Genomic DNA, 27,081 nt, shown 5'->3' with positions numbered 1-27,081 from the left:
TTAATGGTGGATGGATAGAGAGTTAGGTACATTGATGGATGGATTAAGGAATGGATGATGGATGGGTGGACAGATTGTGACTTAATGGATGGACTGGTAGGTAGACTGATGGATGGGTTAAAGAATGATGCATAGGTGGATGGATCAATGGATGAACAAAGAATTTGACCTCGTAGGAACATGGATTTGGGACTGTTTTGTTCACTGATCTATTCCAAGTGCCAAGAACAATAACTGGTGAATAGTAGGTGCCCAGTACTGAGTGAATGGGAAGGCATATGGAGGACTGGCCAACTCTACCTTGAACCACAATTAGATGCCCACGCTACTGTCTGGATCAAGAGGGGCTGTTAACCATTCAGATGGCCCATTGGCTGACAGTTGAATCCATGTATTGACCAAGGTTGTCATGAGGCCCCCTGCTGGTGGTAACATGAAACAACATCAGCCAACCGGAGTTTTCTATTTTCTCATTTACGTTGTTTTTCTCTTGGTGATGATCCTGAATGTGTACTCCTAAAGCAGTGGTTCTCAAACCTTTGTGCTCATTACCATCACCTGCGGGCACCTTGTTACATCTGTAGGTTTCCCCTTAACCAGTGATTCTGGTTGGAGAACTCAGGGATCTTTAACCAGGCTTCACGGTGACTGAATCCAATGCTTCTCAGACCACACTGAGGGACCCTGTCAAAGGGTCCACCAGAGCTGGTCACTGGGAGACAGTGAAGGTGGACTGTTGCTTCAGGGACCATCTCTGAATTCAAGAGTGAAGTCCAGACCATGGGTGGGAAGGACAGACTTAAAAAGGCAGTGGTGAAGAGCCATGGTTTTGCCTTTGGACCATCCTGGCTTCATATCCCAATGCCACCACTCACCATCTGTGTGACCCCAGTTTCTTCATATGTGAAAAGGGAAATAGTTACCTCTCATAGGAACCTGAGGAGGAATAAATGAGATAATACAGGCAGAGGGCTTGTCACAAAGCAAGGCAGGCTGTCGTGAATGAATATGTTGCTAAAGGATCCTGGTATCCTTTCCTTCCTTGGATAAAAGAGCAGGACTATGGATCTGATCTCCCCCTAGTATGCGAGCCCTGTGAGCAGAGGGACTTTGTCTCTCGTTCACAGCTTTCTCTCCAGCACGTAGGATACTGTCTGCTACATATAGTAGCTGCTCACTGAATTTTTGTTTAAAAAAGAAAAAAATGAATGACTTTGATCTGGCTCAATTTCAGCCAGGTCCAGCAGACAGTTCAGCAAGGACCTAGGATGTACTTTTTGGACTTCAGGTAACCCACGAATCAGTGTGTGTTTGACAAATATGTAGGAAGGGTGGGGCATAGCAAGCTGTGGTTGTCCAGGATAAAGCTTGTCCCCAGACCAGCACCCACCAGGATTCAAACCCCCAAATTCCCTGTGTGGTTTAAGGGGAAAGGTAGATGTTCTCGAAAAACTCAGAATGGGGCTTCTGTCCAGCACTGCTGGTGGCTGCAGGCCATTGGCTTACCCCCTCCTGAGCTCTGCCTTGCCCCTTGAAAATGTTCCAGAACCTTCGAGCCCTGGTCTCGGTGAGGAAGTTTCTCATGCCTGTGTCTGTGCTGTTTTGCAGGTGGCAGCCCCAAGCCCTAATGAGTGACCAGATGGAAGCCGACCAGCTTGTATTTCCACAACAGGGACACCCTGAGCTTGTTCCCCTGCGAGGAAAGAAGCCAGAACGGCCTCAGTGAAGTAATCCAGCCCTGACAGGCCTGAGGAGCTGAGAACAGGCAAGAAGGGCCCTGTCCTGGTGATCTGCAGAGTCCTCCAGTTTATATTTTCTAAGTTCTTCAGGAGCTGAGGCGAAGAACAAGATGTAGGAAAATGGGACATACTCCTGGGTGTCCTGAGCCTGAAAACTCCTTTTGTGGTCCAAGGAAGCTCACCTTGGCCTCAAGGCAGCTGGTGAGCTCTGGTCTCTGTTCTCTCGGCCTCAGTCACGTGCTAGGCTTGCCCGCCAGCTCTGGACGTGGCCATCACCTTCACAGAGGGAGTAAGACTGCAGACCCCCAGGGGTTCCATCCTTAAGGAGACCGCTCTGTCCCCTCCCTGGGTGTCCCGTCCAGCCAAGCCCCAGCGAGCCAGTCCGGAATGATCCCGCTATGGCCAAGCTCTGGTTCAAGTTCCAGCGGTACTTCCGCCGGAAACCTGTGCGTTTCTTCACCTTCCTGGTGCTCTACCTGACAGCCGGGAGCCTCGTCTTCCTTCACTCTGGCTTCGTGGGCCAGCCCGCTGTGTCCCAGAACCAGGCCGGCCCCGCCGCTGGGGCCCCGGCCGAGGGTGCTGAACTGCCCTTCCTGGGTGACTTGCATCTGGCCAGAGGCTTCCGGGACACGGGCGAAGCCGCAAGCATCGCCCGCAGGTACGGACCCTGGATCAAGGGCAAAGATGGGACTGAGAGAGCCAAGCTGGGCGACTACGGAGGAGGAGCGTGGAGCCGAGCCCTCAAGGGGAGGGTGGTCCGGGAGAAGGAGGAGGAACGAGGTAAGAGGGGTGGCTGCAGAGAAGGGGGGGTGCTGATCATAATATAATAACAGCCATCACTTTTCAGTGTTTCATAGAAACCAGCCGGCAAACATCACAGCTATAGACACACAGTAGGTTTCATTATCATCCCCATTTCAGAGGAGAAAACGGAAACTCAGAGATTTAAGCAGCTTGCCTGCGGCCACACAGCTTATAAACAGGCAGGCATGGATTTGAACCTCACATCTGTCAGAGTTCAAAGTCTGACCCTCCCCCGCAGCCTTTTCCAGTCCCTTGTTAAATAAAAGCAGCCGGCGTCCATTCAGCACTTAGTACATGCCAGGTACTCTTCCAAGCACTTTCTATGTATTGAATTATCACCACAACTCCCTGTGGTTGGTGCTGTTATTCCCATTTTAAAGATGAGGAAACTCGAGGCAGCAAGAGCCCAAGGTGGCAGAGCTTCTGCTCCATCTCACTGCCTCTGAATCCACCCTGCGGGCTCCCTTGGTGATGGCACTTGGGGGACAGCATTGTCATGGGCACATTTCCTTGCATTTTCTTAGCGTTTCCCAGTCAGAAAGGGCTTTTCTTTGTGTGGTACCTTATTTGATTTTCATTGCTCCTCATGGACTTGAGCAAGGAGCGTGATCCTAGGCCCAGTTAACAGGCATGGAAACTGAGGCCTGTACAAGTGAAGACAGTTGCCCAAGGCCACCCAGCTGGTAAGTCGCAGCACTAGATTCAGATCAGATCCATCTGGCCTGAAGGCTTGGCCTGAGGGCTGTCCCCCAGAGTCCAACGCCATCTGCCCGTGTAACCACGCTGGGGAGGAACCCAGCCTGACCCCTGCAGTTCATGAGGTTAACATGAATGGACATTTCCAGAGTCTGGGCCAGAAGGCTTGGGAGGACCCACTGCCAATCAGGACAGAAGGAAAACCTCCTGAGCCCAGGGTTCCCTACCACACGTCACTCTTCATGACAAACCCCTTCTCCTACTGTGGAGAGAAGCAGGACCAATGGAGGGGACTCATGCTGGGGACCATGCTCGCCAGCTTCAGTCCCATCTTGCACCGGGCTCAGGAGCCATCCAAAGATCTTGCTTCTACCCACAGGAATTTTCTAGAACTCGGCCTCTTTGAGAACCTAGTGTTCATAGGGAGGTGACAGCGAGGTGGGAGGTGGCAGAACATATTAGGAGACTTATATTCACATTCCAGCTCTACTGCAACCAGCCGTGTGGCCTTGCCATGCCTCAGTTTTGTCATCTGTAGAATGGGAATAATGACTCCTCCCTTCCAGGAGTCTCCTGCAAGTTCAATAAGACAATGACTATGCAAACACCTAGCATGGTGCCTGGCACACAGTAGGTTCTCAGAGGTGACTGGGAAATTCTCATGGGTCTACCCTGGGAAGGAAGGGCCCCCATCTTGTAGATACAAGTGAGGTGTGGGGAGCTGCGTGGATATAAAAAATGGGATGGGGCTTCTCTCTCTCCCACCTCCACTCACCAAGCTCCACCTCATCCCAGCCACTCCAAACTGCATCTGGTACTTTGCAAGCCCCAGGGATTGTCACAAGCCCCTTAGATGGTATGTTGCCATTACGCATAGGATAAATTCCAGAGTCCCTATCCCAGCCCATCTCTCTAATCTCATCTTGTAATGCTCCCCACCCGCCTCACGACACCCTGCCCCACTGTTCCTCTTGCTGTTCAACAAACACCCCAAGCCCATTTCTACCTCAGGATCTTATATACAGGCAGGTGCTTTCATCTGGGAAGCCCTCCCCCTAGATCTCTGCATGGCTCCCTGGCTCCCTTCCTCCACGGCCCCAGTCAAGTCTTGCCTTCCCTCAGAGGCCTTCTTGGGCTGTCCCAACTGAAGTAGCCCCACCTCAAACCTCATCAAAACCACATTCCCCGGCTTTATTTTTGTCCCAGACTTATCGTTTTCTGCAAGCATCCTGTTTACATGTTCAGTTCCTCGTTTATAATCTGCCTCCCGTACTAGGCTGTCTGCTCCATGAAGGCAGGGATGTTGCCTGTCCTGGTCACCTCTGTTCCATCGGCACTTGACACAGCACCTGTCACGAAGAGGATGCTTGACACCTGCTTGTGAATGAATGAATGATTGAATGGACGAGTGAATGAATGGCCACCCCTCTGCCCAGAGCACCTCCAGGGGTCAGCGCTGCCCTTCCTCCAAGTCTCTCTTAGCTCACCTGCGGGAGATTGTCCCTGACCGCGCCCCCCGGACTTGATCAAATGCTCCTCGTCTGTGCTCCGTGTCAGGTCCTTTATACAAACAGTAATCGCCTGTGGTTTGTCAGGCCCCCTGATAGGGTAGGAATTCCTTCTGGCATGTATCACACATGTAACAACATCTAACAATAATAACAAGCCCCCCACTTGTTAGGAAATGCCACTGCCACCCCCAGTAGCAATTATTACCATTTCTTGAGCACTTCCTCTGCCAGCCACTGCCCTGTTGGCTTTTTCTCTTATTTGAGTGTGGTGATATATGTCAAATGCTCATCACATCTCCTGGCTCATAATCAAAGGTCACTTAATAGTTGCTGTTATTATTCATTGTAGTAATAGTAATAGCTAATATCTATTGAATGCCTGTAAATGCTTCATTACCTTCTTTAATGATCACAGCAACTCAAAAAGGTGGAGATTTATTGTTATCCTAATGCACAGATGGAAAAAATTAAAACTCAGAGAGAAGTCACTAACCCCAGGTAACCCCAGGGAGCAAGTGGAGGAACTGAGGTCTGAAACGAGGTTTGTTTAACTCCAAAGCTTGTGAGCCTTCTTCTATACCAAGCTAATTCCCCTGCCCCTGGAAAGCTTACATATTTTATAAAATGTAAAGAGAGAGAAGGAAGAGAAAACGAGAAAGAAGCCCAGGGCCCAGAGTTCTCAGCAGGCAGTCTTTGGAATCAGGTGGCAGTACTAAGAAAATGCAGGCCCAGCCTGTCCTTGATTCACTTATTCAGAGTTCTGCGAGCAAAGACAACAGATTAGGTTAACGCTAATAGAAACGAGACGCCTCTCCAACCTGCCGCTCAGCACATTTGTTTCTCCTCTGAAGCTGGCCCAGGTGCTGCCTGGTGCAGCGAGGCTGATGCAGGACTTAAGCTGGAAAGGACTGGAAGGTGGAGCTGCTCCTGGCTGGGCAGGAAGTCTGACCCTGTGGGTAGAGCTGACACTTACCCTGTGTCAGTCACCTTGCTAGGTCCTTTGCCTCCCCCATCCTTGAAAGAGACCTGTGCTGTGAGTAGTCAAATCAGGGTTCAACTCCCAGTTCTGCAGCTTGTTGACTGTGCAACCTCAGGCAGGTCACCTCACCTCTCTGAGCCTCAGATTGCTCTTGGGGAAAAGAAGGACTTAACAGTAGATGGCTGTCATGATGATTATATAGGGCCTATCGCTTGCATGCTCTCTGAGTGGCGGGCACTGTTCTAAGCACTGCCCGCGCTCTCCCCTCCCACCCACCCCCCACCCCCCGAGCTCACCCCTTGCTGGTTCCTGTGCTTGAGATAAATAGCCCAGCCAGGGCAACTTTGCCATCCCAGCAATATTTGGATAGCTGTGGAGGCGAGCTGATAGAGCCTGTGGATTCCACTATTAATCCACCCGGCTCAAGTGGCCTGTGATTTTGTCTGGTTTGCCTGCCTGGCCTCCCCTTCTTGTCTGAGGGACTCTGCTACCAGGGCAGGATCTGAAGGCGGGGCTCTGGAAAAGGGGCTGACGTGGATGGCGGTCACCATGCTGGTGAGCGCAACGGGAGGTAGAACTCCAGGGGCAGGGACAGCGGTCGTGTTTGTCATGGCCAGCACTGAAGGGTCAGTAGGGAGTCACCAGGCCTTGCCTAGCACAGGGAGGAACCCCCCTCAATACCCACCTCCTGACAGGGAGAGCTCAACACATGCATCGGGTCATGGCACGTCATGTGCCCATGTGTCTCCAGAGCATTAATGAAGGACCGTGTATCCTTTTATCCCTCCTATTCATAGATGAGGACACAGAGGGTCATCTGTCCATGCAGCAAGTCTTTGAGCACCTGTCACATGGGACAGCTCATCCTGATGCCTGGCCCGGTGGGAGGGTTAGGGAGGGGGCGGAGGAGCACTGGAGCACATGGACCTACAGCTGAATCCCAGCTCTTGTCCCAAGGGACTGCCCCTCTCCCATTCTCCCTCCAGGAGGATCTCTGGTGAGGACAGAGATGCCCTCCTACCAAGCTGGGACTCAGTGTGGTGCATGGAACAAAGGCATAGACAGGCTTGGGCATGAATTGGGTCCAGACCCTCACAGCTGGATAGACCCAAGCAGCTTAGCTTGGGAATCAGCACATCCATCAAGGAACAAAGACCCAACTTGAACCAGCTGCTAAAGAAGAAAACGAATTGGGACTTGTCACCAAACTATGGAAGGGGCTGGACTTTTAATGATGTCTAACTCTCTTCTCCGCTTGTGTCTGCCTTAGCTTGGTTCTTCTACACAGAATGACTTTGGTGCCAGGCATTGTGGCTGTCGCTAGCTGTGGGACTTCAGAATGCCAACGTCATGTCCCAAGGAAAACAGATCCCCGCCCCTCCACTTTAATGTATGAGAATCCAAAGAATGCTTCATGTGTGCTTCCCCAGAGCAGTCAATCACTGGCTGGTGGGAGGGACAATAATGACTGGCCCTGCCAAGGTCAGTGTCCTCCCACAGTCAAGGTGGGTAAGGGCTGTTAATAGAAACATAGGAAGAGGGGTGGTTTGAAGGCACAAACAACACATTACAGTCCACCCCTTCACTCCACAGTGAACATGCCTGTGATATACACTCTTGCTCCTGTTCATCTGATCATAACAACATCTCATCTAATACAACCTACTTTCCTACCAATAACCAAACACACCTGCCTTCACTGTAAGGCAAGACATCCAAAATGATAGCACATCCCACTCCAAGTCCAGCATGTCTGGGGCCTCAGCGTCCCTCCCCATCATGTGTCCGTGTGGCTGTTAACGATCCTGAAGCCTATGGGCCAGAAGGAGGTGCAACCTCCCGAAACATAAAATGATTGGAAGGTAGACCGGAGCTTACCTTTTAAGGGAGACACAAGTGTAGGAACCTGGGCAGATCACATAGCTTCTAATTCCATTTAGAAAAGAGTAACATGAGTAATTACCCATCAGAGCATACGCCATACGCCAAAACTATGGCCATTGCAAGGGAGACATGTCATAGTCACTAGGATCAGTTTCCTCATCCATAAAATGGGTTAATAAGAACCGTTTTAGTGTTTCATTTTAAAAAATTAGGAATGGCCCATAGTAATATAGACAGCACATAGTAGGTGCTCAAAACTTAAGAATTCTCTCTCTCTCTCTCTCTCTCTCTCTCACACACACACACACACACACATACATAAATACACACACACAACTATTGAACTATGACAAGGACCTCACACTGCCAAAATAACCTTTTTCACCCTTCCTTTCTCTCCCTCCCTTCCCCTCACCCCTGTCCCTGCCTCCCTACCTCCTTCCCATTCTCCTCTGTCTCCCTCCCTCCTACTCCCTCTCCTTTTTCTCCTCTTGCCATCCTACAATGCATCCTTGGACACTCTGTCCTCTAGAGAACTATTGAGCTGCAGCCAGTGAGAACCCCTCACCGACCTATCCCCTGGACATCCTCCCAGCTCAGGTTTGAGCGTCATCCGTGCCCCAGGTCACAGGGCGCGACTCCCTCTGTGACAGGAGGGACATACGTTGTTGAACAAGCACAGTGACAAGACACGGGCTTCTCTAGAGCTGTCACCATCTGATGTGGCCACTCCAGGGAGGTGATCTTTCTTTTAAAAATGGACTGTTCTTAGTCAACCAGATCACCTCTGTCTTTTGCAAGAAATTCAAGGTGATGGAGGTCAGGGCACATCTCCAGTGGGGCTGACAAATCCTGCACTTAGCAGGGCGGCGTGGAGGGGCACTATGTAATGAGGCTGCACCTCTGCTAGACCCTGCTCAGCACTCCGAGGGAGGGGGGCAATCCGCCCACAATGGAAATAGACAGCAGCCCAGCTGGGGAGAATGACCCAGCGGCACGTGGCGTTGGCCTCAGCCATTCCCCGTGAGGGCCATGGAACTCTGAGGGCTGGTTGGCTCCCCAGTCCACCCTCCAGTTACTTCCCAGTGGAACAGAGCAAAGAGCCTGGTTTGGTGTCCTACAGACCTGCATTTAAGCCTTTGTTCTCCCACAAGTTAGCTACAGGTTTAAGGCTCTGCCCCCCCTTCACATGTGTCATCGCAAAGATCCCCAGAGTCAAGAAGAAGCACGCAGTAGTTCAAAACGTAGGCCAGAGTGTGTGGTCCAAAGCTGACTCCACACACGCAAGCTGTGTTTCCTCGGGCAAGTGACTTAACCTCTCTGGGCCTCAGTTTCCTCTTCTGTACAGAATAGGGATATTAGTACTCATCTCGTAGGATCATTGTGAAGCACTTAGTAAACTCTGTCCAAACTAACAATAATAATTGTAAGAACACACGAGAAAAGACTTTATAAATGGTAAAGTGCCATTTTCATGTGTAAGAATTACTTTTTACCATGAAGCATGGGAATACATTTACTACTTTAAGAAAATGAAATGTGTGGTTTAAAATTGGATGGTTTTAAATTTTAAATTTAAATTTAAATTTTCCTTTGGATGGAAGCATTCACTTGGCCCACAACAGAGGCAAACTGTAAAGTACGCAGACAGCACTGTGAGTGGCCCGTTTCTTGTTCCACCCCGCTTAACTTCGTGCCTGTTGTATGCCAGACTATGGTAGAAACATTTACACACATCATTCCATTTTCGCCTCACTGGGTTGGCATTTTCATCCCCACTGCGAAGAAAACCAGGCCTCAGAGAGGTTAACTGGCCTGAACCCACTAGGCCACAGCTAGGATGTAACAAAATGAGAGGAAGATCAAGACCTTATGAGTCCAGTGTTCCTCCCAAGGAAAAATATCTTAAGGCATCTTGTAGAAATGCTAACACACTGTCAAATGTCAGACTCTTCAGAGCTGTCCTGATGTGGGTCTCACTGCTTGGTGCTTACGGAGTGACCTTGGCATGGACTCCCATGTGTCCACTTGTCCCCAGGAGAGTCCAGGGTTGGACCTTACCCCTGGCCACAGAAGGGTCCTCTCCTCTGCTCTGCCAGCCTCCACTGCCCTAGGTCCTACCAATGCACATGACTTTTAGTCTCTCTTGTCTGCTTTTCTGCTCAGAGGAAGAAATTAGTAGCAAAAGGTCGATACAGCCCCAGAGCCAGAGGCACACTGGTTATCCCATAACCCTTTCAGCCTTGACCCCAGCCAAGTGTGACTTTTCTCCTCTCCCCAAAGCCAAGTACATCGGCTGCTACCTGGATGACACCCAGAGCCGGGCCCTGCGCGGTGTGTCCTTTTTCGACTACAAAAAGATGACTGTCTTCCGTTGCCAGGACAACTGTGCAGAACGGTAGGGCCCCGACGTCCCAGGCTCCGTTCATTTCAGACCCCTTCCTTCTCGGGTTCCCGCTTATGGTGGTCTTTCCTTTTCCAGGGGAGGGTGTGATGGAGGATGAGCAGGTGGCCACATGGGAAGGGTGATGCAGGGTGTGTGTGCATAAGTGTGAGTACATGTGCGTGTACATGAGCAGGATTGTCCGGAAACGGGTCTATGAGAGTTTGCGGTCATACAGTTATGTGGGGCTGTGCCTAGGAGTGAATTTACAGTGTACAGTGTATAGCAGCGGTTCTCAACCTGTGGGTCGCGACCCCTTTGGGGGTTGAACGACCCTTTCACAGGGGTCGCCTAAGACCATCGGAAAACACATATATAATTACATGTTGTTTTTGTGATTAATCACTATGCGTTAATTATGTTCAATTTGTAACAATGAAAATACATCCTGCATATCAGATATTTACATTACGATTTATAACAGTAGCAAAATTACAGTTATGAAGTAGCAACGAAAATAATTTTATGATTAGGGGTCACCACAACATGAGGACCTGTATTAAAGGGTCGCGGCGTTAGGAAGGCTGAGAACCACTGGTGTACAGGGTCAGCTCGGCTATGTTTGTGAGCTTAACGCCAACACGTGGCGGTCTTTAAATACTAATGGCTGTGTGTGCAAGAATATTGTAGGCAAGGGTCCAGATCGTGCTTGGGTAGGTGTTCACGTGCATGCAGGTGTGAATCTGTGAGCAGGAGGCTTGTGAGATGTCCTGGGAAAAATGAGGGGGAGCCTGGGCATCAGGGGTACCTAATGGTTTCCCAGTAGAGAAATCCCTTGTTTCTCTCCCAGGGAGAAACATTCACTTGCACAGACCATGTTTTTCGATATAAGAAGAAAGTGATATTTTGGGTTAGAACATGCACTGGGGAAGACAGCTGACTTTCCAAGAGTGGAAGAGGCCCCAAAGGGCTGGTGAGCAGGGGTGGGATCCTCACTCCTCAGGGGAACCTCTGCAACTGAGATACCCCTCCTGATTTTTATCCACCAGCTGGGTGTGGGACCAGCCTGGTCTGCATCTGCGCCCCTCATACCAGTCCTGATGTGGCTTCTTCTTTATACCCTTAGTTAGAGGGCTTCTCTTTAGCTAGGTCTCAGGGGGTTCTCAGTGATGGTTGTCCTGTAGTTTAGTTGTAATTTTGACGTGGTTGTGGGAATATGCGAATACCTATGCTGCCATCTGGACTGGAAGCCTCAACTAGGGCACTTCATTATTTTTTAAAATTTTTTAATCCTCATCCAAAGACATTTAATTGATTTTTTTAAAGAGTAAGGGGGAGAGAGAGAGATTGAGAGAGAGAGAGAGAAACATCAATGTGAGAAACATCAATCAGTTGCCTCCTGTACACACCCCAACCAGGGATTGAACCCATAGCCCAGGTATGTGCCCTGACTGGGAATCGAACCCACAACCCCTTGCTGTACGGGATAATGCTCCAACCAACTGAGCCACTGGCCAGGGTCACCACAAAACTTTAAAAACTCTTGCTGCTCAGGTCCCACCTGGACCAATTAAATTAGACCCTTGGGAAATGGGGCCCAGATGTAGAATTTAAAAATATGTTCCCCAGGTGATTCTAACAGGCGTTCCGTTTCAAGAACCACTGATAGGAGGGTTTCTAGGCTAAGCTAAGTCATCTAGATGTTCCTGAGTGCAGTAGAAGCCACTGGGGGGCTTTAGGCAGTGGAGAGGTGTGATCTGTTTTAATTTTTGAAAGGTCCTTCTAGCAAAAGTGACAGCAGTGAGGTCGGGGTCAACAGATCCGGGCTGCATGGAGGTATGAGTCTCCGTGGGTCTGTCTCTCCATCTGGCCCCCTGAAGTTCAGCGTGAAGGTGTGAGCTAGCAGTTCTCGTTGGTTCCACCTTGTGTGACCAGTGTCCTGCCCGCTGCTCTCCGAGGAGCCCTCGTGGTTCTGGAGAAAGCCACCGAGGCCACCGTGGGTGCGAGAGCTGAGTGGGGCTCGCCCTACACCCCTCCCTCCGCCCTGGAGCCAGAGCCAGCAACACCCTTTCCATCTGTTTACAGAACGGCTGTCCGCTAAGAGTCCCTTCGAGGAAAAGAAGCCATGATTATGAAAAAAAAAAAAAAAAAAAAGTCGAAAATCTTGTGGTGCCTGGATTTTTAATTTTTGTTTTAGGGAAAGGAATTTCTTACTTGGCTGGATAAGTAACTTCGGTTTTGGCATCTTCCAAAGGGAAGTGAGAGTCCCTGCCTCCTCCCAAAGGACAGAGAGCATCATTCCTGGGGATCTTTCCCGGAATCAAGGGGCTGGACTTTGCAGATATATTTGGCTCTAGACAGGGAGGAGCAAGAGAGTGGGGTGGGGCAGGGGGGCCACAGGATGTGAAGTGTGAGTGTGTGTGTGTGTGTGTGTGTGTGTGTGTGCCTTGTGTGAGGGTGTATACTGGTGGGTATCAATGTGGACATGGGGTGTCTATGTGGAGGGGTGGATGGGGGTGTAAGACATCAGGCGGGGATGAAGGCAGGCAGGTGGTCCCTAGGGGTCATGGTCTCCAGAGCGCCCCCCGATTCCCCAGGCCGGCACACTGGGTGCGTATCCTTGTCCCTGAGGCCTCTGTGGTGGCGGCTGCCCTGGCCTGACAGCAGCCTCCCCCAGGGGTTACCTGTATGCTGGGCTGGAGTTCGGCGCCGAGTGCTACTGCGGCCACAAGATCCAGGCGACAAACGTCAGTGAGACGGAGTGCGACATGGAATGCAAGGGCGAGCGGGGCAGCGTCTGCGGCGGTGCCAACCGCCTCTCTGTCTACCGGCTGCAGCTGGCCCAGGAGTCGGCCCGCAGGTGTACGTGAGTCGGCCCCGCCCCCGCCCCGCGGCTCGCGCCTCGGCCCCCCCGGGCCTGGTCCCCCCTCCGCCCCCCACCACCTACCTGCACGTCTGCCCCGCACCTTCTGTGGCTCCCCATCACTCCCGTGCCCTTGGGTGCCCTCCAAGGCTGCCACTGTCCTGCCCCAGACTCGCCTCCCAGCCCACCCCGTGCAGAGCCCTTCGCTCCAGCCACTTGGAATGTTTCCACCTGCCCTCTGCTCTCCCTTCCTGAGCTGCCTCCTGGACCACCCGCCCCTCTCATTCACATCCATCTTCTCCTTAACAAACCGAGCCAGAGCCTGAGCGGGGCCTGTCCCTCCTGATTTTCTGAAAGCGGATTGTCTCTGACAATGATGACAACGATGGTAACAATGACAACAGCAAGACAATGCATCTTTTCTACGTGCCTTGAATAGAACAGTGTATCTAATTCTCACACTGACGCTGGAAATAGGCTCGCTCAGTCGCCTACTCCCACTTTACGGATGAGGAAACTGAGGTTCAGTGTTGTGTAAACAGCAGAGAATTTAAACCAAGTCCAGAGCCTACGGCTTTAATGCCACGTGCACTGAAGGATCTATCTCATTTACCTTCCCTACCACCTTTTCACGCAGGGACATCACCATTGCAAATTTTGCAGTGGGAAAACTGAGGCTTAATGACTTTACATAAACCTGCCGAAGGCCACAGTCTAATTAAAGGTGACCTTCAGACCTCTAAAAAGAGCTAACGGCTTTGTGAAAAGATGGAGATGCTCCTGGTTACCCTTCTGATGCTGTCAGGGGTGCACAGGAATCCACAGCCCATCTCTAACCCTGGGGCCAGTGGTCCCCAAACTTGAATGTGCCAGTGAACCCTACAAGGATCTTGTGAAACATGTATATTTTGATTCAGCAGGTCCAGGCGGGATTCTGAATTTTTTAGGGGCTCCCAAGTGATGCTAGCATGCTGGCCCAGGGACCACACTTGAATAAATCATAAGGCCTTGGAGCCCAGTGGAGCTGACAAGGCCAACCCTGAATGTAGGCTTGGGCTTGGCAGAACTTCACACCCGCTTACATGCAGAGAGAGGTCTCTTCCATGTGAATGCAGTTGTTTATAAAACTTCATCCTTCGTGTACTCGATAATGTGTTCTGTTTTCAAATGCCGTATATTTGAAGCCCCATCCAAGCTTTGCTCTGCAGTAGAGTCGACCATGCTGCCTGTTTGCTAAGCGGCTGATCTCTGCAAATGGGCGCTCCATCACCCACCCCCCTCCCAATGGGGCTGGAAGCCCGCTGGCAGAGGACACAGGTAGAATGTGAAATCCAAGCTGGAGGATGTTCACACAGCGAGTTCCTGGTGTGGCCATTCATGTAATGAGGTTTTATTTGATGGCAAGATTTATCATCCTCACCACTGAACTCTCTATGCCAATACTTACGTTATTTTGATGGTGGCTTTGACCATCTGAGGAGATGGCCTTAGCTTCCTGGGTATTTAGAGGGAAAGCTGCTGCCACTAAAACATCCTAGTGGATGAGGATGAGCCAGAGAACAAGAATTGCACTGTGTATGTCAGTAGCCAGATATTAGCCAGGTGTCCTTTTGGTTAATGTTCAGATTGGCTGAACTACTAAGATTGCCTGTTATAATAACATGCTCATTGGATCATCAGAGACTTTTCCAATAAGCTGAAATACATCTTAACACACAAAGACCTGGGCAGTTGCTGGCAAGCAGCTCCTAAGGTGTCTAGTAGAGAGACAGGCCCAAGACCACTGAGCTCTGCTCACGCATGGAGGGTATGTACAGGGGATTGCGGGGACGCTCTTTGCAGGAGCCAAGGGAGCAACCCTTCAGCTGTACCTTACTCCAAGGAGATGTCTAGGTGAAAGGAAGAGCCCTGCACTCTAGCCATGAGCAAAAGTCCAGGGTCAGCAAAGATCAGGAATTGGATGCCATGTTGGAAGCATCTTCTATGCTGATGTCCCATTTCACAGATTTGGAAACTGAGACCCAGAGAGCAGAAATAGCTAACTTGAGCCTCCTTGGGGAAGGCTCCGAGAGGAGGGCTGTTTGATCAGGGCCTCAAAAGACGCATAAGATTTTGCCTGAGGGAGCAGAGGAGGATATCCAGACTCAAGACAAGGTGCCAAGAGGTGGGAGAGAGATCTAGGCAAAGAAAGAGTGTGCAAAGCCTAGAGGTAATTTCAGGAAGTGATGGGCAGGCGTGATTAAGGGCTGAGTATGGACTGGAACCCAGGGCTCTGACTTCCAGTTTGGGAACTCACTCTCAACAGTACTCTAGACACCTTGACCTCTTGTATTGGGTTCTCTTTTGGGACAATTTCTTTTTTAAAAATCTATTTTTTTTATTTTCTTTTTTCCATCACCATTTATCCCCCCTCCCCTCCTCCACCCCATTTCCCTACCATCACCACACCGTTGTTCTTGTTGGGGAATTTCTTGGCTCCAGCTTAACTCCTCCCCCCCCCCCGACACCTGATTTCTCCTCTGCCTTGTTTCCTGACTAAACAATACAGACTCTCCAATGTTTTTTGCTCTGACCCGGTGGCACCCCTGGCTTCCTGTTCCTGGGATCTGATTTATACACAAATAAACGAGCGAGGAAGGCTTCCATGTCACTACCTCAGGACACTAGCTTGTAGTCCAGCAGTCAGAGGAGCGAGCACGCGCTCCAGGATGGAAACGAGATTCCATTCATAGAGTCATTAGTTGGTATTAACACCGGGTCGTAATTGTGTCTCCCTGAGCAGTGGCGCAGAGCTCTTAATGACTGTGAGGATCCAAAGGAATCCTTGTTATCTTCCAGGCACCACTCAGGCAGGTGGGGGACAGCCACCTTCCATGGGGAGGTGCTGGGAGGCTCCTACAATAGCGAGAGAATGAAAAGGTTGGCAGCGCAAATGTCTGCAGGTGCCCTGCTCTTCTGCCTTGACACAGACTCTCATGCGCATGGGCTCTGCCCTTGTTACAAAAGAACCGAGAAATGGACTTCCTTCTTGGTTGGATTACATTTTTCACAGCAGTTTGCTAAATGTGTCAGCAAGTGTAGCTGTCCTCCCAGGGGCAGAGACCTGCCAGTGATTTGAGAACATTATGGTTTTATAAGAGGTTGCAAGAAATATCATTTGCCTGAAAGACTCTTGCAAGATCTGCGTTGCAAGGTTCGTTAGAACTATGCAGAACGCGTACTTGTCAGGCCTGTGGAGGAGCTGTCCGTGGTGCTGACCAGCCTTCAGGGCTGCCTAACCCCCCCCACCCCCCCCCCACCCCCCCGGCTGCAGACCGGCCTTTCCCAGGGTTCAGCCCCTTTTCCTCTTGTTGTTTTTTGTTTTTAATCTTGGTGAAAGCATTATGAAGCTTACGCTATCACTGAAACAAATAGATCCTTGACTTATGGTTCACAATTCACATAGTGGATTTTGTGTACCATTGTTAGTTTGGCAGGTTTTTTTTATTTGTTTGTCTTCCAAAATGAGAAGGGGAATTTTGTTCAGTGCTTGTGATTTATGCTCCATGATACTCCATCCTGAGGGGAGCCTCCAATGCTCGTGGAAAGTCACGTTTTGATGGATAGACCAAGGCTAGCTCCTTCTTTGCAAGGCCTGGAGGCCTCTCCTTGCCCTTAATATATGTCTGGGACTACTGAATTTTATAGTTCATATGGGCCTTCCTGAATTATGCTGTACAGAACCAAGAAGACAATAGCTAGCAGTTTTTTGTCCTTTGCCCTCAACACAGGGGAGAATCGGTGAGCTGTTCCCTCTAAGCAAAATCAAGGACGGTTATGGGAGCCACTTGAAGTCAGGCAGATGTTGCTTCTATACCAGCCCCTCACTGACTCGCTGTGTTGGCTTTGGTTGGGCCATGTATTCTCTTCGAGCCTCAACTGCCTCATCTGTAAAATGGGGACAATTCCGACCTGTAAAGATTGCTGTGACCCCCCAGTGAGGTAAAATCGAGAAAGCATCTAGCACAGGGCCTGTTAGGGGTAGTTGTGATCCTCACCACCCCTCCTTCCTAAAATGAAAACCGCAATCCACTCTGAGCCACATCCAGTTCAAGCTCTTTGAATCCCCACACATCCCCAGGGGCCTTTGGCGGTGCCTAAAAGTGGCTGGTTTGCATTCCCCTCGGATGGGCTCTTTGTGTGACTCGGTCTCTCTCTGATTATGGGGCGCTGTTAACAGCCCCCACTCCCTGCCTTTATTCCTCACCGACAGCTTTAATGCGGTGGAGCTTGGCCTAATTACCTGGGGGCTGGTGGCCTCCTTCACACCAAGGAGAACTCTTCCACACCCGCCTTTAAGCTGGTGCCTGATGACATTTACCTCTTTAGTGTGTGTGTGTGAAGCCCCCGAACAAAGAGAAGACAGGACTTCAGAGACACTTGCAGCTGATTCTGGGCTGTTCTTCAGCTGCCCCGAGCAAAGAGAGTTGATAAACAGTTGCTCTGCTCCTCTTGCTAATAAAAAACCCAAGCTGCCGAGGTCACGCACCATCTCAGCTAGCCTGGCAATGAAGCACTGACATTGTCAGAATGTGGGGCATGGGCTTTTGTGGTCCCCGGGCCCCTACGGTGGGGCCCGAGAGGGTTTCTGGGAAAGTCAGGTGGCTGACATGGGCTCTGTGGAGCTCAAGCATGTCAGAATCAGGCAGGCCCCCTGCAGAATAGCAGAGAGGTGGAAAACTGGGGTGTGATGTCAAACAAGATTGGGGTCAAATCCCAGCTCTGTTCTTCACTAGTTGTGTGACCTGGAAAAGTGAGTGAGTCTTGTTACATCTCAGGGTCTCTGCCTGCAGAGCAGGATAGGCCATGGTGATGATGAATTGGGATACATTACGTGTAACATGCTTAGCACGAATGGCATGCAGTCAACAGCTGGTATTATAACGTGGCTGCTATTCTTTAGCAAGTGTTGGTCAAGAGGAAGACACCGCTCAGGGTCGCTGGTGTTGCCCACGGGCCACAGACTACACAGCCATACAGGATGTGGGCTGTGAAGAACATGGCCCTGACTTCTGGGCAGGATTTCCCTTGTGGATTAAAAAATGCTCAAGGACCCTGAATATTGTAAGTTGGATTGCCCTAGAGGCAAGGATGGGAACCTTGGTTTGCTTAGGAAGTGAGCCCAGGATGCCCCACAGGGGAGTGCGGGAGTAAGATGGGGAAGGGAAAGAGCCAATTCGAGGTCATTACTAAAGACAACGGAAGCTTCATCCTCCTGGGGACCCCTGGCAGATGGAGAGTGTGCTTCAGAGGCATCCCTTTGCAGGGGCAGAAACCTGCAGTATTTCCCCTCTCACTCTTCTCCATCGCCGGCTGAGGGTGGATCCCAGGGAGACCACTCCCTACAGGCCCTACGGCAGAGTCCTGAGTGTTTGCTCTAGGTCACTGTCAGCCTCTACTGGGGTGGTGAGTGCCAGGGGCATATGGACGGGGCTCTGATAACATCCCCTGCGTAAGACTTAGCCGTCCTCCACATGTCATGAACAAGTGATGGGAAAGAAATAGGAAGAGGCATTGACTAGGTCCTGGTGGGGTCTCGAGCTCTGTACGTGCCATCACGTGGACTCCTATCCCAGCTGTGCAGGCTACCCCATTTACAGATAAGGAAACCAAGGCTCAGGAAGCAACGACACCTGTCAGGGGACACACAGCTAAGTAAGTGGCTCACCCAGGGTCTGTCTGACTTTAAAACCAATTCCCTTTCTGCTGGGCACCAGAGCTTTTGCAAACAGGAAGGTGTCTGCTCACTGCTGCAAAAGTTGAACATTCTTTCTGTCACAGGGTCTCTCATGCTGGTGGGGAGAACCAGGTGACCCATTTTACAGATGGAGGAAATGAGAGTAGAAGGAGGATTAGGTGTCTTGGCCACCATGCATATACTCCTGATCACCCAGCCATAATGGAGGGTGACCGGTAGAGAGAAATGGCCTTCAACATGTTCCCCAGATCCCTGGGAGTCCAGCCTTTCTTCTGGACACAAGGTGCACCACCACCACCCACCCCCGTAATCAGGTGGTTTCCTCCCAACAGCAGAAATGGGCGGCACTGGAGGAAGACCCCACATCCAACAGGCTAACTGCTCCTGGAATCAACTTCCCAAACCTGTTCCCTTCCCTCCCCCATCGCCCCCAGCACATGTCTTGACCTGACCAAAGAGAGACTCAACAGCTCCTGATTTCCCCTCTCTGGCCCTTTAAGACTCCTGAAAACCTCACCTTATTTGATATTCAGGGCACTCAGCTCAGCCCTCCTCTCTAAACTGGGAGGACCAGGGACTCATTAGCAGATGCTTAAATGTCAAAGGGGGACCAATCAGAGCAGAGCTGGGCTTAAGAGTCTTCCTCCCTCCCCAGGCCTGCAGTCTGGCCTCCTGCTTATGCAGGCAGGCAGGAGGAAATCCCACCGGGAGGTGCCAGGGTAGGGACTCACTTCCTCCTCCCCTTCCTTCTCCTTTAAATCTGAAGGCAGTGGGCAAGGAGACCCATCAAAGACCTTTGCCCGCCCCTTCCACTGTGCTCACAGCTCACAAGGCCCATTCAAGTCCATCTCTGAAGGACCCAGCCGGTATTCATGGCTCCGTTTTAGAGATGAGAACACTGAGGCTCCAAAAGGGGAGAAAACTTGCCCAAGGCCAAGGTGTGAGGAAGGGTGGAGGTGTCAGTGCGGACGCTGGGAGGGATGGATGCTGCGTTCCAGGGAGGAGCCAGAGCTCCTGTCTGTGGGCCACTGGTCTCCGGGGAGCAAGGCGGGCATCTCGTTACTCTGTGACCACAGCTGGCCTCTGGCTGAGTTTTTGGCCCTGTCAAGGTTCGCCTACTCCGTGTCAGGCTGCCCACTTCCCCGCCCTCACTTCCTACGGCCCTTCTATGCGGAGCATCACACCTTCCTCCCAGTGGCTGATGAGCCTACATACAGGGCCTCCCTCTGGGCACCCCCGGCCATGAGACAGGAGACTGCCCCGTGTTCCCCACGGGGCCCAAGTGGCCCTCGGGGTGTGGCAATTCCTCATTCAGGTGAGAGTGGGGGGCTTTCCTGTACGGAAGAGAATCACTGCGTAGTCTAACCCCCACTCTCTGCCATCTCTGTGTGGGAAACTGAGTCAGCAGCATCCTGACCACACCAGCCACCCCGGCCACACCAATGCCTCTCACCAGCCTGGAGCCAGATATGGAGGATGTAGAGGAGAGAGCTGGATGCGGGAAGCCCCCGGCCTGTTCTGGAGATTAACCGTTTAACCCAATTCCTCATGTCTTCGCTACATTGGCTTCCACAGTGAACAACTTCAGGCTACTGGGGGCCAGGTGGTAGAAATAGGTACTAGGGTGCCTTTGACAGCTGGAATTTAAAATGATCCTTCCTAGACTCCCTCCGCTCCTCCTCCCCCACCATCCTTCCGCCCAGGGGAGTCATTTCTTAGTAATTCCTTATCCTTTACTCTGCACATGCGTAGATGGATATGCACGTGCTGAAAGAGTGTGCACCCAGATAGAGGTACATGGTTTTGCAACTCGCTTCACTTTTTTCCGAGGGTGAAGATTTTGTTCAGTGAGGTTTCTTTTTTTGCTAATGGCAGGGCCTCAGGTTTGTCACATAAGCTCCCCTCTCTGCGCCCTGCTTCGCTCACCTGTAAAATGAGAGTTGACTACAGACCTTGCAGAGCTTCCAAGGTCAGTGATGTTTGTCAGTTCTCAGCAGAGTGGACCACACATAGTAGGTGCTCAATAAACGCACCTACTGAGTGCTCCTGGTTTTGACTCATGCTGCCCCAGCAGCATCCATTGTTTTATGTGAAAGCTGTGCTCCTGGAAACGTATGTACAACTCACATTTGAGAACAATTTTAAATGGGCCTCATGGGCCTTTCAATAAATTTGACAGGGGCCACTATTTTTTCAGTTTGTCTTTATTACATTAAAAAAATACAAATTCGCTGTAGAAAAATAAATGATGGGAACAAAAATTGCCTGTAATCCTATGATTACTAGTCAAGAGTTTTTCAGAGAAACAGAACCAGAAGGAGATCAGATAGAAAGACTGACAGAGGGATAAATGATAGAGATATTTATATTTATTTAAGGAGTTGGCTCACATGATTGTGGGGCTGGTGATGCAGGCAGGAGTGGGTTTGCAGTCCTGGGGGCAGAAATCCTTCTTCTCTGGAAAACCTCGGCTTTGGGACTTTGGCTCTTAAGGTCTTCAACTGATTGGGTGAGGCCCACCCACTCCTTTGCATGAAGTCTTGAAGTCAACTAATTGGGATATTTCCAGGTTGGGTTATTTTAAAGAGAGTCCCTTCCACATATCAGTCCTTGTAGCCTGCAGGTACACAGCACTGAGTGGGCAGAGACTCCTGAGGTCCAGCGCTTGCCCCCTGAAGGCCATGATGAGGGGAACATTGAGTTACCCAGCTCATCAGTCTCTAGTCTGGTTCACTGTGTGATCTTGAGCAAGGCTCTTGCCTTCTCTGGGCTTTCATATAAAAGTGCTTCCATCAGAAGGTGGTCCTTCCGGCCTCGATCTGATGACTCCTTCCCCCTCTGGTCCTCCAGATGGGAGCGCTGTCTTCCGAGGCTGCTTCCGTAGGCCTGACAACCTCTCCCTGGCCTTGCCTGTGACTGCTGCCATGCCAAACATGTCCGTGGACAAATGCGTGGACTTCTGCACAGAGAAGGTGAGATGGGGAGCCCCAAGGAGGGCCCATGTGGAATGGCTGGAGGGACAGTGTGCTTGGCTGGAGCGGGAGGTCGTTACTGTGATCCGTGACATGGGAGCAGGGTGTGTTCATTTCCTGTAGATCTGAAGGCTGGGAGTTACACAGGGTCAGTTTCTCACCCTCTGAGGAAGTGTGTTTGTTCCAGTGGTGAGGCCTTCTCAGGAATGAAGGTGATGTTTGAACTGGGCCCAAAAGCATGAGTAGAAGATCGCCAGGTAAAGGCTTGGACAGTCCCGCCTTGGGCTGGAGCGGGGTCCCCGTCACTGGAGGTGTGCAAGCTGAGCAGGGCAGGCATCATGTCCAGAATGTTGAGCACTGGATAGCAGTTGAACTGGATGGTCTGTGGCTTCTTTCTCAGCCTCAGATCCTTAAGGGCTAACTGTGTAGTCTTCCTGCTCAGCCAGACAGTGAACCCCCACGGGAGCAGGGGCTAGGCCCCCCTCCCTACTTCCCAGCACTGAGCAAGGCATGTCGCTGCTAGTGATGTCTGAGGAGCTCCCTTCTTCGCTCAAGATGAGCTAACCACACGAGGGCCCGAAGGAGAACGGCCCCTCCCCCAGCCCACGACGGCCCATTTCATTCATTTGCGTAGCTAGTGTTTAATGAGAACCTACTTCTTCACAGACCCCGTGCTCAGGGCTGGGGAGGCAGAGTCAACAAGACACGGTCTCTATCCTTAGGATGCTGGCATTGGCTGGGGGTCTGCTGTGGCTCCTCCTGGGCGCTGAGCCCACACCCCGACTTCTGAATGCCCCCACCTTCTCTGAGCTGTCCCGCTCAGCTGTCGCTCTCCCGGAGGCCCCTACCCCACAAAGCCCCTCTCGGGAAGACAGAGGGGCTGTGACATCACAGAGGCTGCTGCACACTGAGCAGTCTCTCGGCCAGTCCTCAGTCTCACGGGTCTCAGTTTACCTCTCACAACAAGGCTAGGGGTTGGGGATTTTCTTCCCCATTTCACAGATGGCAGCACCAAGGCTCAGACAGGTGAAGTCACAGCACCAATGGCAGAGCTGGGGCTGACTCCTGGGACTGACTCCATAGCTAAGCTCTTAGTTTCTGAGCTACCCCAGAGACCCCACAGGGAGGCTTCCAAGAGCCATACAAGGGCAGCCAGGTGACATCAAGTCACCGAGCATTCCCTGCGTGCTTGCTCTGCTCCTAAAAGGCGCCTGGAAGGCGGGGGTGAAGTTCATGAGATTAAAGGTTTGATCATCTCATGGTCCAGCTCTCTCCCTTGCTAAGGAATTCCTCTACCACCTGCCACGGCACCCTCTCCAGATGGACATTCCTCAGTCCCCGAGGACCCTGGAGAACCCCATAGATTAGCTGGAGGTGGGGGACAAACACACGTGAGACAGTGAGGTCACAGGGCAAACCAGTGTAACAAAGGGTCAAAAGGTCAACCTGTCCCCAGGACTGGAAGGATTGTTGGTGGACATAAAGACCCCTTTGCAAAGTCCCTCTTCCAGCTTTCTCTGATCTCCTCAGGGGCCAAAGGCAGAAATGGAGCAGAGGAAGTGGGCAGGGGGACAGAGCTGCTTGTGCCAAGTGGCGGAGGGTCTGAGATTTACAATCACAGGAGGCTCCAATATGTCAGAGCAGTTAGAAAACAGCCTCAGTCGGGGCCCACGCTGACCCACCTCGTCCTTCTCTCTCTCTCTCTCCCCTCTTCAGCTAGGAGCTATAATTCATATTTAATATCTGCTAAAAAAAAAAAAAAGAAAGACACCAAACCTACTCTGGCAAAAGTCACGGGAGCCAGCCGTGCAGGGGCGACCTTGGCTTGCTACCACATTTTTCCCGGACCAGCTTCCGGGGGAAAATTCAGGGCTGTGGGTCTTGAATAGAGGCAGACCGGACCAAGGACAGTCCCCTGCCCCCCAGACCTCAGGTCCATCCTGCTCCCACGTAGCTGTATCACAGGACACGTAAAGCAAGTAAGGGCCATTCTCCCAATAGAGACGGGGTGCGCAGAGGTCCCAATATCCTGTTTAGCCTAAAACAATGGCTTCAGACAGCTTTTCCCAAGGTGTGGGTGCTGTCTCGCTGCCAGACCAGGGCCACTGACCACGGCGGGGGAAAGGTGTTTGTCTTTCAGTTCCTTTCAAGTCCTCCAGCAGAAAGCTCATCTCAGCTAACACCTCTCTTCCCTCAACTAATCTCCCTTTTTTCAGGAAAAATGGAGCCCACACTGAACTCAGTCCTGGCAGGCAGGGTGCCTTAGTTAGTTCTGTGTCTATAGTATTTACATTTATAGTATGGAGACTATGGAGGTGCTACTTGTCCCCAGGTACTACTTGTGGGCGTGATAAAAACTTTCCTGGGACATTTAAGTCCCAAAAGGTGAGCTAACTCAAAGGAAACAAACAAATCAATAAATATAGTGCAGGGAAACCAAAAAGGAAATGGTCACTATGAAAGGTAACGTGTCCATTCATTTGCTTAATTGTGGTGATTAATTCCTCATGTATACATTTATCAAGACATCAAGGGGTCCACCTTAGATACAATTTTTGTTTGTCAATTACACCTCAATAAAACTGGAAGAATACAATAATGCAGGCGCTACAGAGATGGGGCAAAATGGCACAAGCTGGCCTCACTAATGAGGTTTGGGGACCCTCACACTGGGGAGAGTGATGGAGAAGGGACTACACCCGCTGCTCCACATCTGTTGTCTGGCAGTCCAGGGGCTTAGCAGTGTCCTTCCTCTTCCTCTCCCACTCCATCCCCAGGAGTACCCGCTGGCAGCCCTAGCGGGCACCGCCTGCCACTGTGGGTTCCCCACCACGCGATTCCCCCTCCACGAGAGAGAAGACGAACAGCTCTGTGCCCAGAAGTGCAGCGCGGAGGAGTTTGAGAACTGCGGGACCCCCAGTTACTTCATTGTGTACCAGACGCAGGTCCAAGGTAAGCCAGGCCACCCCCGCAGACCCTCACCTGCTTTCCCAAAGGCCTCCCTCCCAGAGGTGCCCTGGCAGTCTATTTCACGCAGCCCAGACTGTGCAGGCCAGAGGGCAGAGGGCAGAGGGCAGGGCTGGTGAACTTGGCCAGGTGTGGAAACCCTGGATGGGCAACAGAGGGAGGGCCCCAGGCCAGAGGGTGTGGGTTCCAAAGACCCACAACTCTATCCCTCATACTGAGGACCCCCTGGTAGCTCTTTTCTGGAAATGGAGGCGGTGACATTGAGTGGGAAGACATCTGGGCTGGGATGGGGAGACCTGGGTCTCCAACACAGACCCATTGCATATGATCCTGGGCAAGTCACTTCCCCTCTCTGGGCCTCAGTTTCCTCCTCTGTAAGTTGCACCTGGAAATGGTTGACCTCCCAGGACCCTTCCAATTCTGGGATTCCGTAAATTTATCCATAAATTATTTCTCTCTTTCTCTATCTCTCATCCTTTCCATGTCTATCCTTCCTTTGCTTGTGGAACCCACTCACAGCTTATCTCCTCTTCCATCTCTTGGGGCCACCAGACCATGATAATGGTGCTGGTGGCGGTGGCAGCAGTAGCCGTGGCAGTGGCAGTGGTGGTAGCAGCATGCAGGGTTTCTCAAGGACTGTGTAGAGTCCTTCATTTGCATTTTCTCCCCAAGTCCCCTCAGCCCTCCTATCAGGTGGAAACGATCATTATTCCCACTTTACAGGTAGGGAAACTGAGGCCCAGAACTATTAAAGGACTTGCCTGAGGTCAGGCCACTTATAAAATGTCTGGGCGAACCCCTTTTCTCCTGATGGAGGCATCACAAAAAGTGGGTGGCCTTGAGGAGGTGCCTTGCTGGGACGCTCACCCCAAAGGAAACCCCAAAGGACTTCGCCAGTATCTGAACAGACTGACCACGGACTGGGCACCAGGCCTGTACCACACCTTGCCTCTCCGGATGATGTGAAGCCCACGGCAGGCCTATGATCAGGGCAACATCGTTCCATTTTACAGGAGCTGGAAGCCCCACTCAGAGGCGCTGGGCACTGGCCACAGTAACACATCTACGAGAACAATCTGCTTTCAGGTCTCTGGTTCCAAAGCCCCTGGGTCTCTATATGGGCAGAGGACCAAGAGTATCAGAATAGTGCTCGCCTGTCCCCACCCATTTTACAGATGTGGAAGTTGAGGGCTAGAGAAAAATAATTACTATCCCTTTGAGCACTTTAGTGTATGAATATATACACGCATTGTTTCATTTAATCCTTACAGAGCCCTACAAGGTAGATATCACTGTCCCCCCCCGATCCATCCAATTACTATTGCACCCATCTATCCACCCACCATCATCTGTCCATCCCTCCGCCCATTCACCAACCCATGTAGCCGTATATCCGTCCATTCATCCATCCATCCATCCAAGAAATGTTTATTATCTCTACTATATGCCAGATATCATGAAAAGCACTGGAGAATCATCAAAGCACAATATGGCAGGGTTTCTGACTAAACAAATAGTTTTTAAATTACTGTTGTGATAAGCGACCTGAAGGACATGGACTAGGCACACTAACGATAGCCCAGGGGGTCAGGGAAGGAAGGAGGCGCCAGCGCAACTGAGACTGGGAGGGCAAGCAGCAGCCTCCCTGGCAGAGGCAGGCAGAAGGCCGTGAAGGCTGGGGAACAGCATGTCTGCGAGTCAGGAAGCAGCAGAACACAGGTGAGGAGGTGAAGGGACTCCCGGTAGCTGGCAGGTGGGGGGCGAAAGGGGGAGCAGGTGAATGGGACGAGCCTGGGAGGACCACACAGGGCTTGGAGGCCAAGACAGGAACCTTGGACTGGATCACATGTAGATGGACACCATTTGAGGGGTTTAATCTGGAGGGAAGGGTGGGGATAGTAAAGAGTGACTTATGATGATGGGGGAAACTGAGGCAGTAGGGAAGACTCATTCTCCTAGCTGACTTTTATTGAATCCCTACTATGTGCTAATTCCTTTCCATATATTATCTCATTCAGCCCTCACATTAACCCTGTGAGGGAAGAACCATTTCCCCCATTTTACAGATGGGGAAACTGAGGCCCAGAAGAGGTTCCATCATGTGAATTGGGTTGAATGCCGGGGAAGTGGCAGTGGTGGGACTCATACCCAGGCTTTGTCTGCCCCTGCCTCTGCCCCCTGCCCATGCCCTGCCGTTTGCAGACAACCGATGCATGGACAGGAGGTTCCTCCCAGCCAAGTCCAAGCAGCTCATCGCTCTGGCCAGCTTCCCAGGGGCCGGCAACACATGGGCTCGCCACCTCATCGAGCTGGCCACCGGCTTCTACACTGGCAGCTACTACTTCGATGGCTCCCTCTACAACAAAGGTGAGGAGGCTGCCTGGGCCCGAAAGGATGCACTGGGAGGGCATGGGAATACCCACCCTGAGCACCTACTGTGTGCTGCTCAGCCCACCCAGGTGTGTTTATTGAGACCTACTGTGTGCCCGGTACCTTCCTTTCACTTATATCCCACAAACATTTCCAGAGCATCATGTCCTGGGTAT

General features: G+C 51.4%; 1 protein-coding gene across 1 annotated transcript in view; it reads left to right on the top strand.

Annotated features, from left to right (window-relative positions):
* The first annotated feature begins 1,942 nt into the window (after positions 1–1,942).
* WSCD2 (WSC domain sialate O sulfotransferase 2) overlaps positions 1,943–27,081 on the top strand; it is a 39,468-nt gene continuing 14,329 nt past the window's right edge. Inside the window, exons 1-6 of the mRNA XM_090291910.1 lie at positions 1,943–2,519; positions 9,897–10,011; positions 12,674–12,858; positions 21,447–21,568; positions 24,346–24,520; positions 26,738–26,902. Coding sequence (XP_090148036.1) covers positions 2,138–2,519; positions 9,897–10,011; positions 12,674–12,858; positions 21,447–21,568; positions 24,346–24,520; positions 26,738–26,902 — 1,144 coding nt within the window. The 5' untranslated portion in view covers positions 1,943–2,137. The remainder of the gene's footprint in view (positions 2,520–9,896; positions 10,012–12,673; positions 12,859–21,446; positions 21,569–24,345; positions 24,521–26,737; positions 26,903–27,081) is intronic.

This window comes from Furipterus horrens, unplaced genomic scaffold, assembly GCF_987537825.1.
Source record: "Furipterus horrens unplaced genomic scaffold, mFurHor1.1.pri manual_scaffold_11, whole genome shotgun sequence".
NCBI classification, from domain to species: domain Eukaryota; kingdom Metazoa; phylum Chordata; class Mammalia; order Chiroptera; family Furipteridae; genus Furipterus; species Furipterus horrens.
Note: the sequence above shows the minus strand (reverse complement) of the source record. Positions and strands in the feature narration are given on the sequence as shown.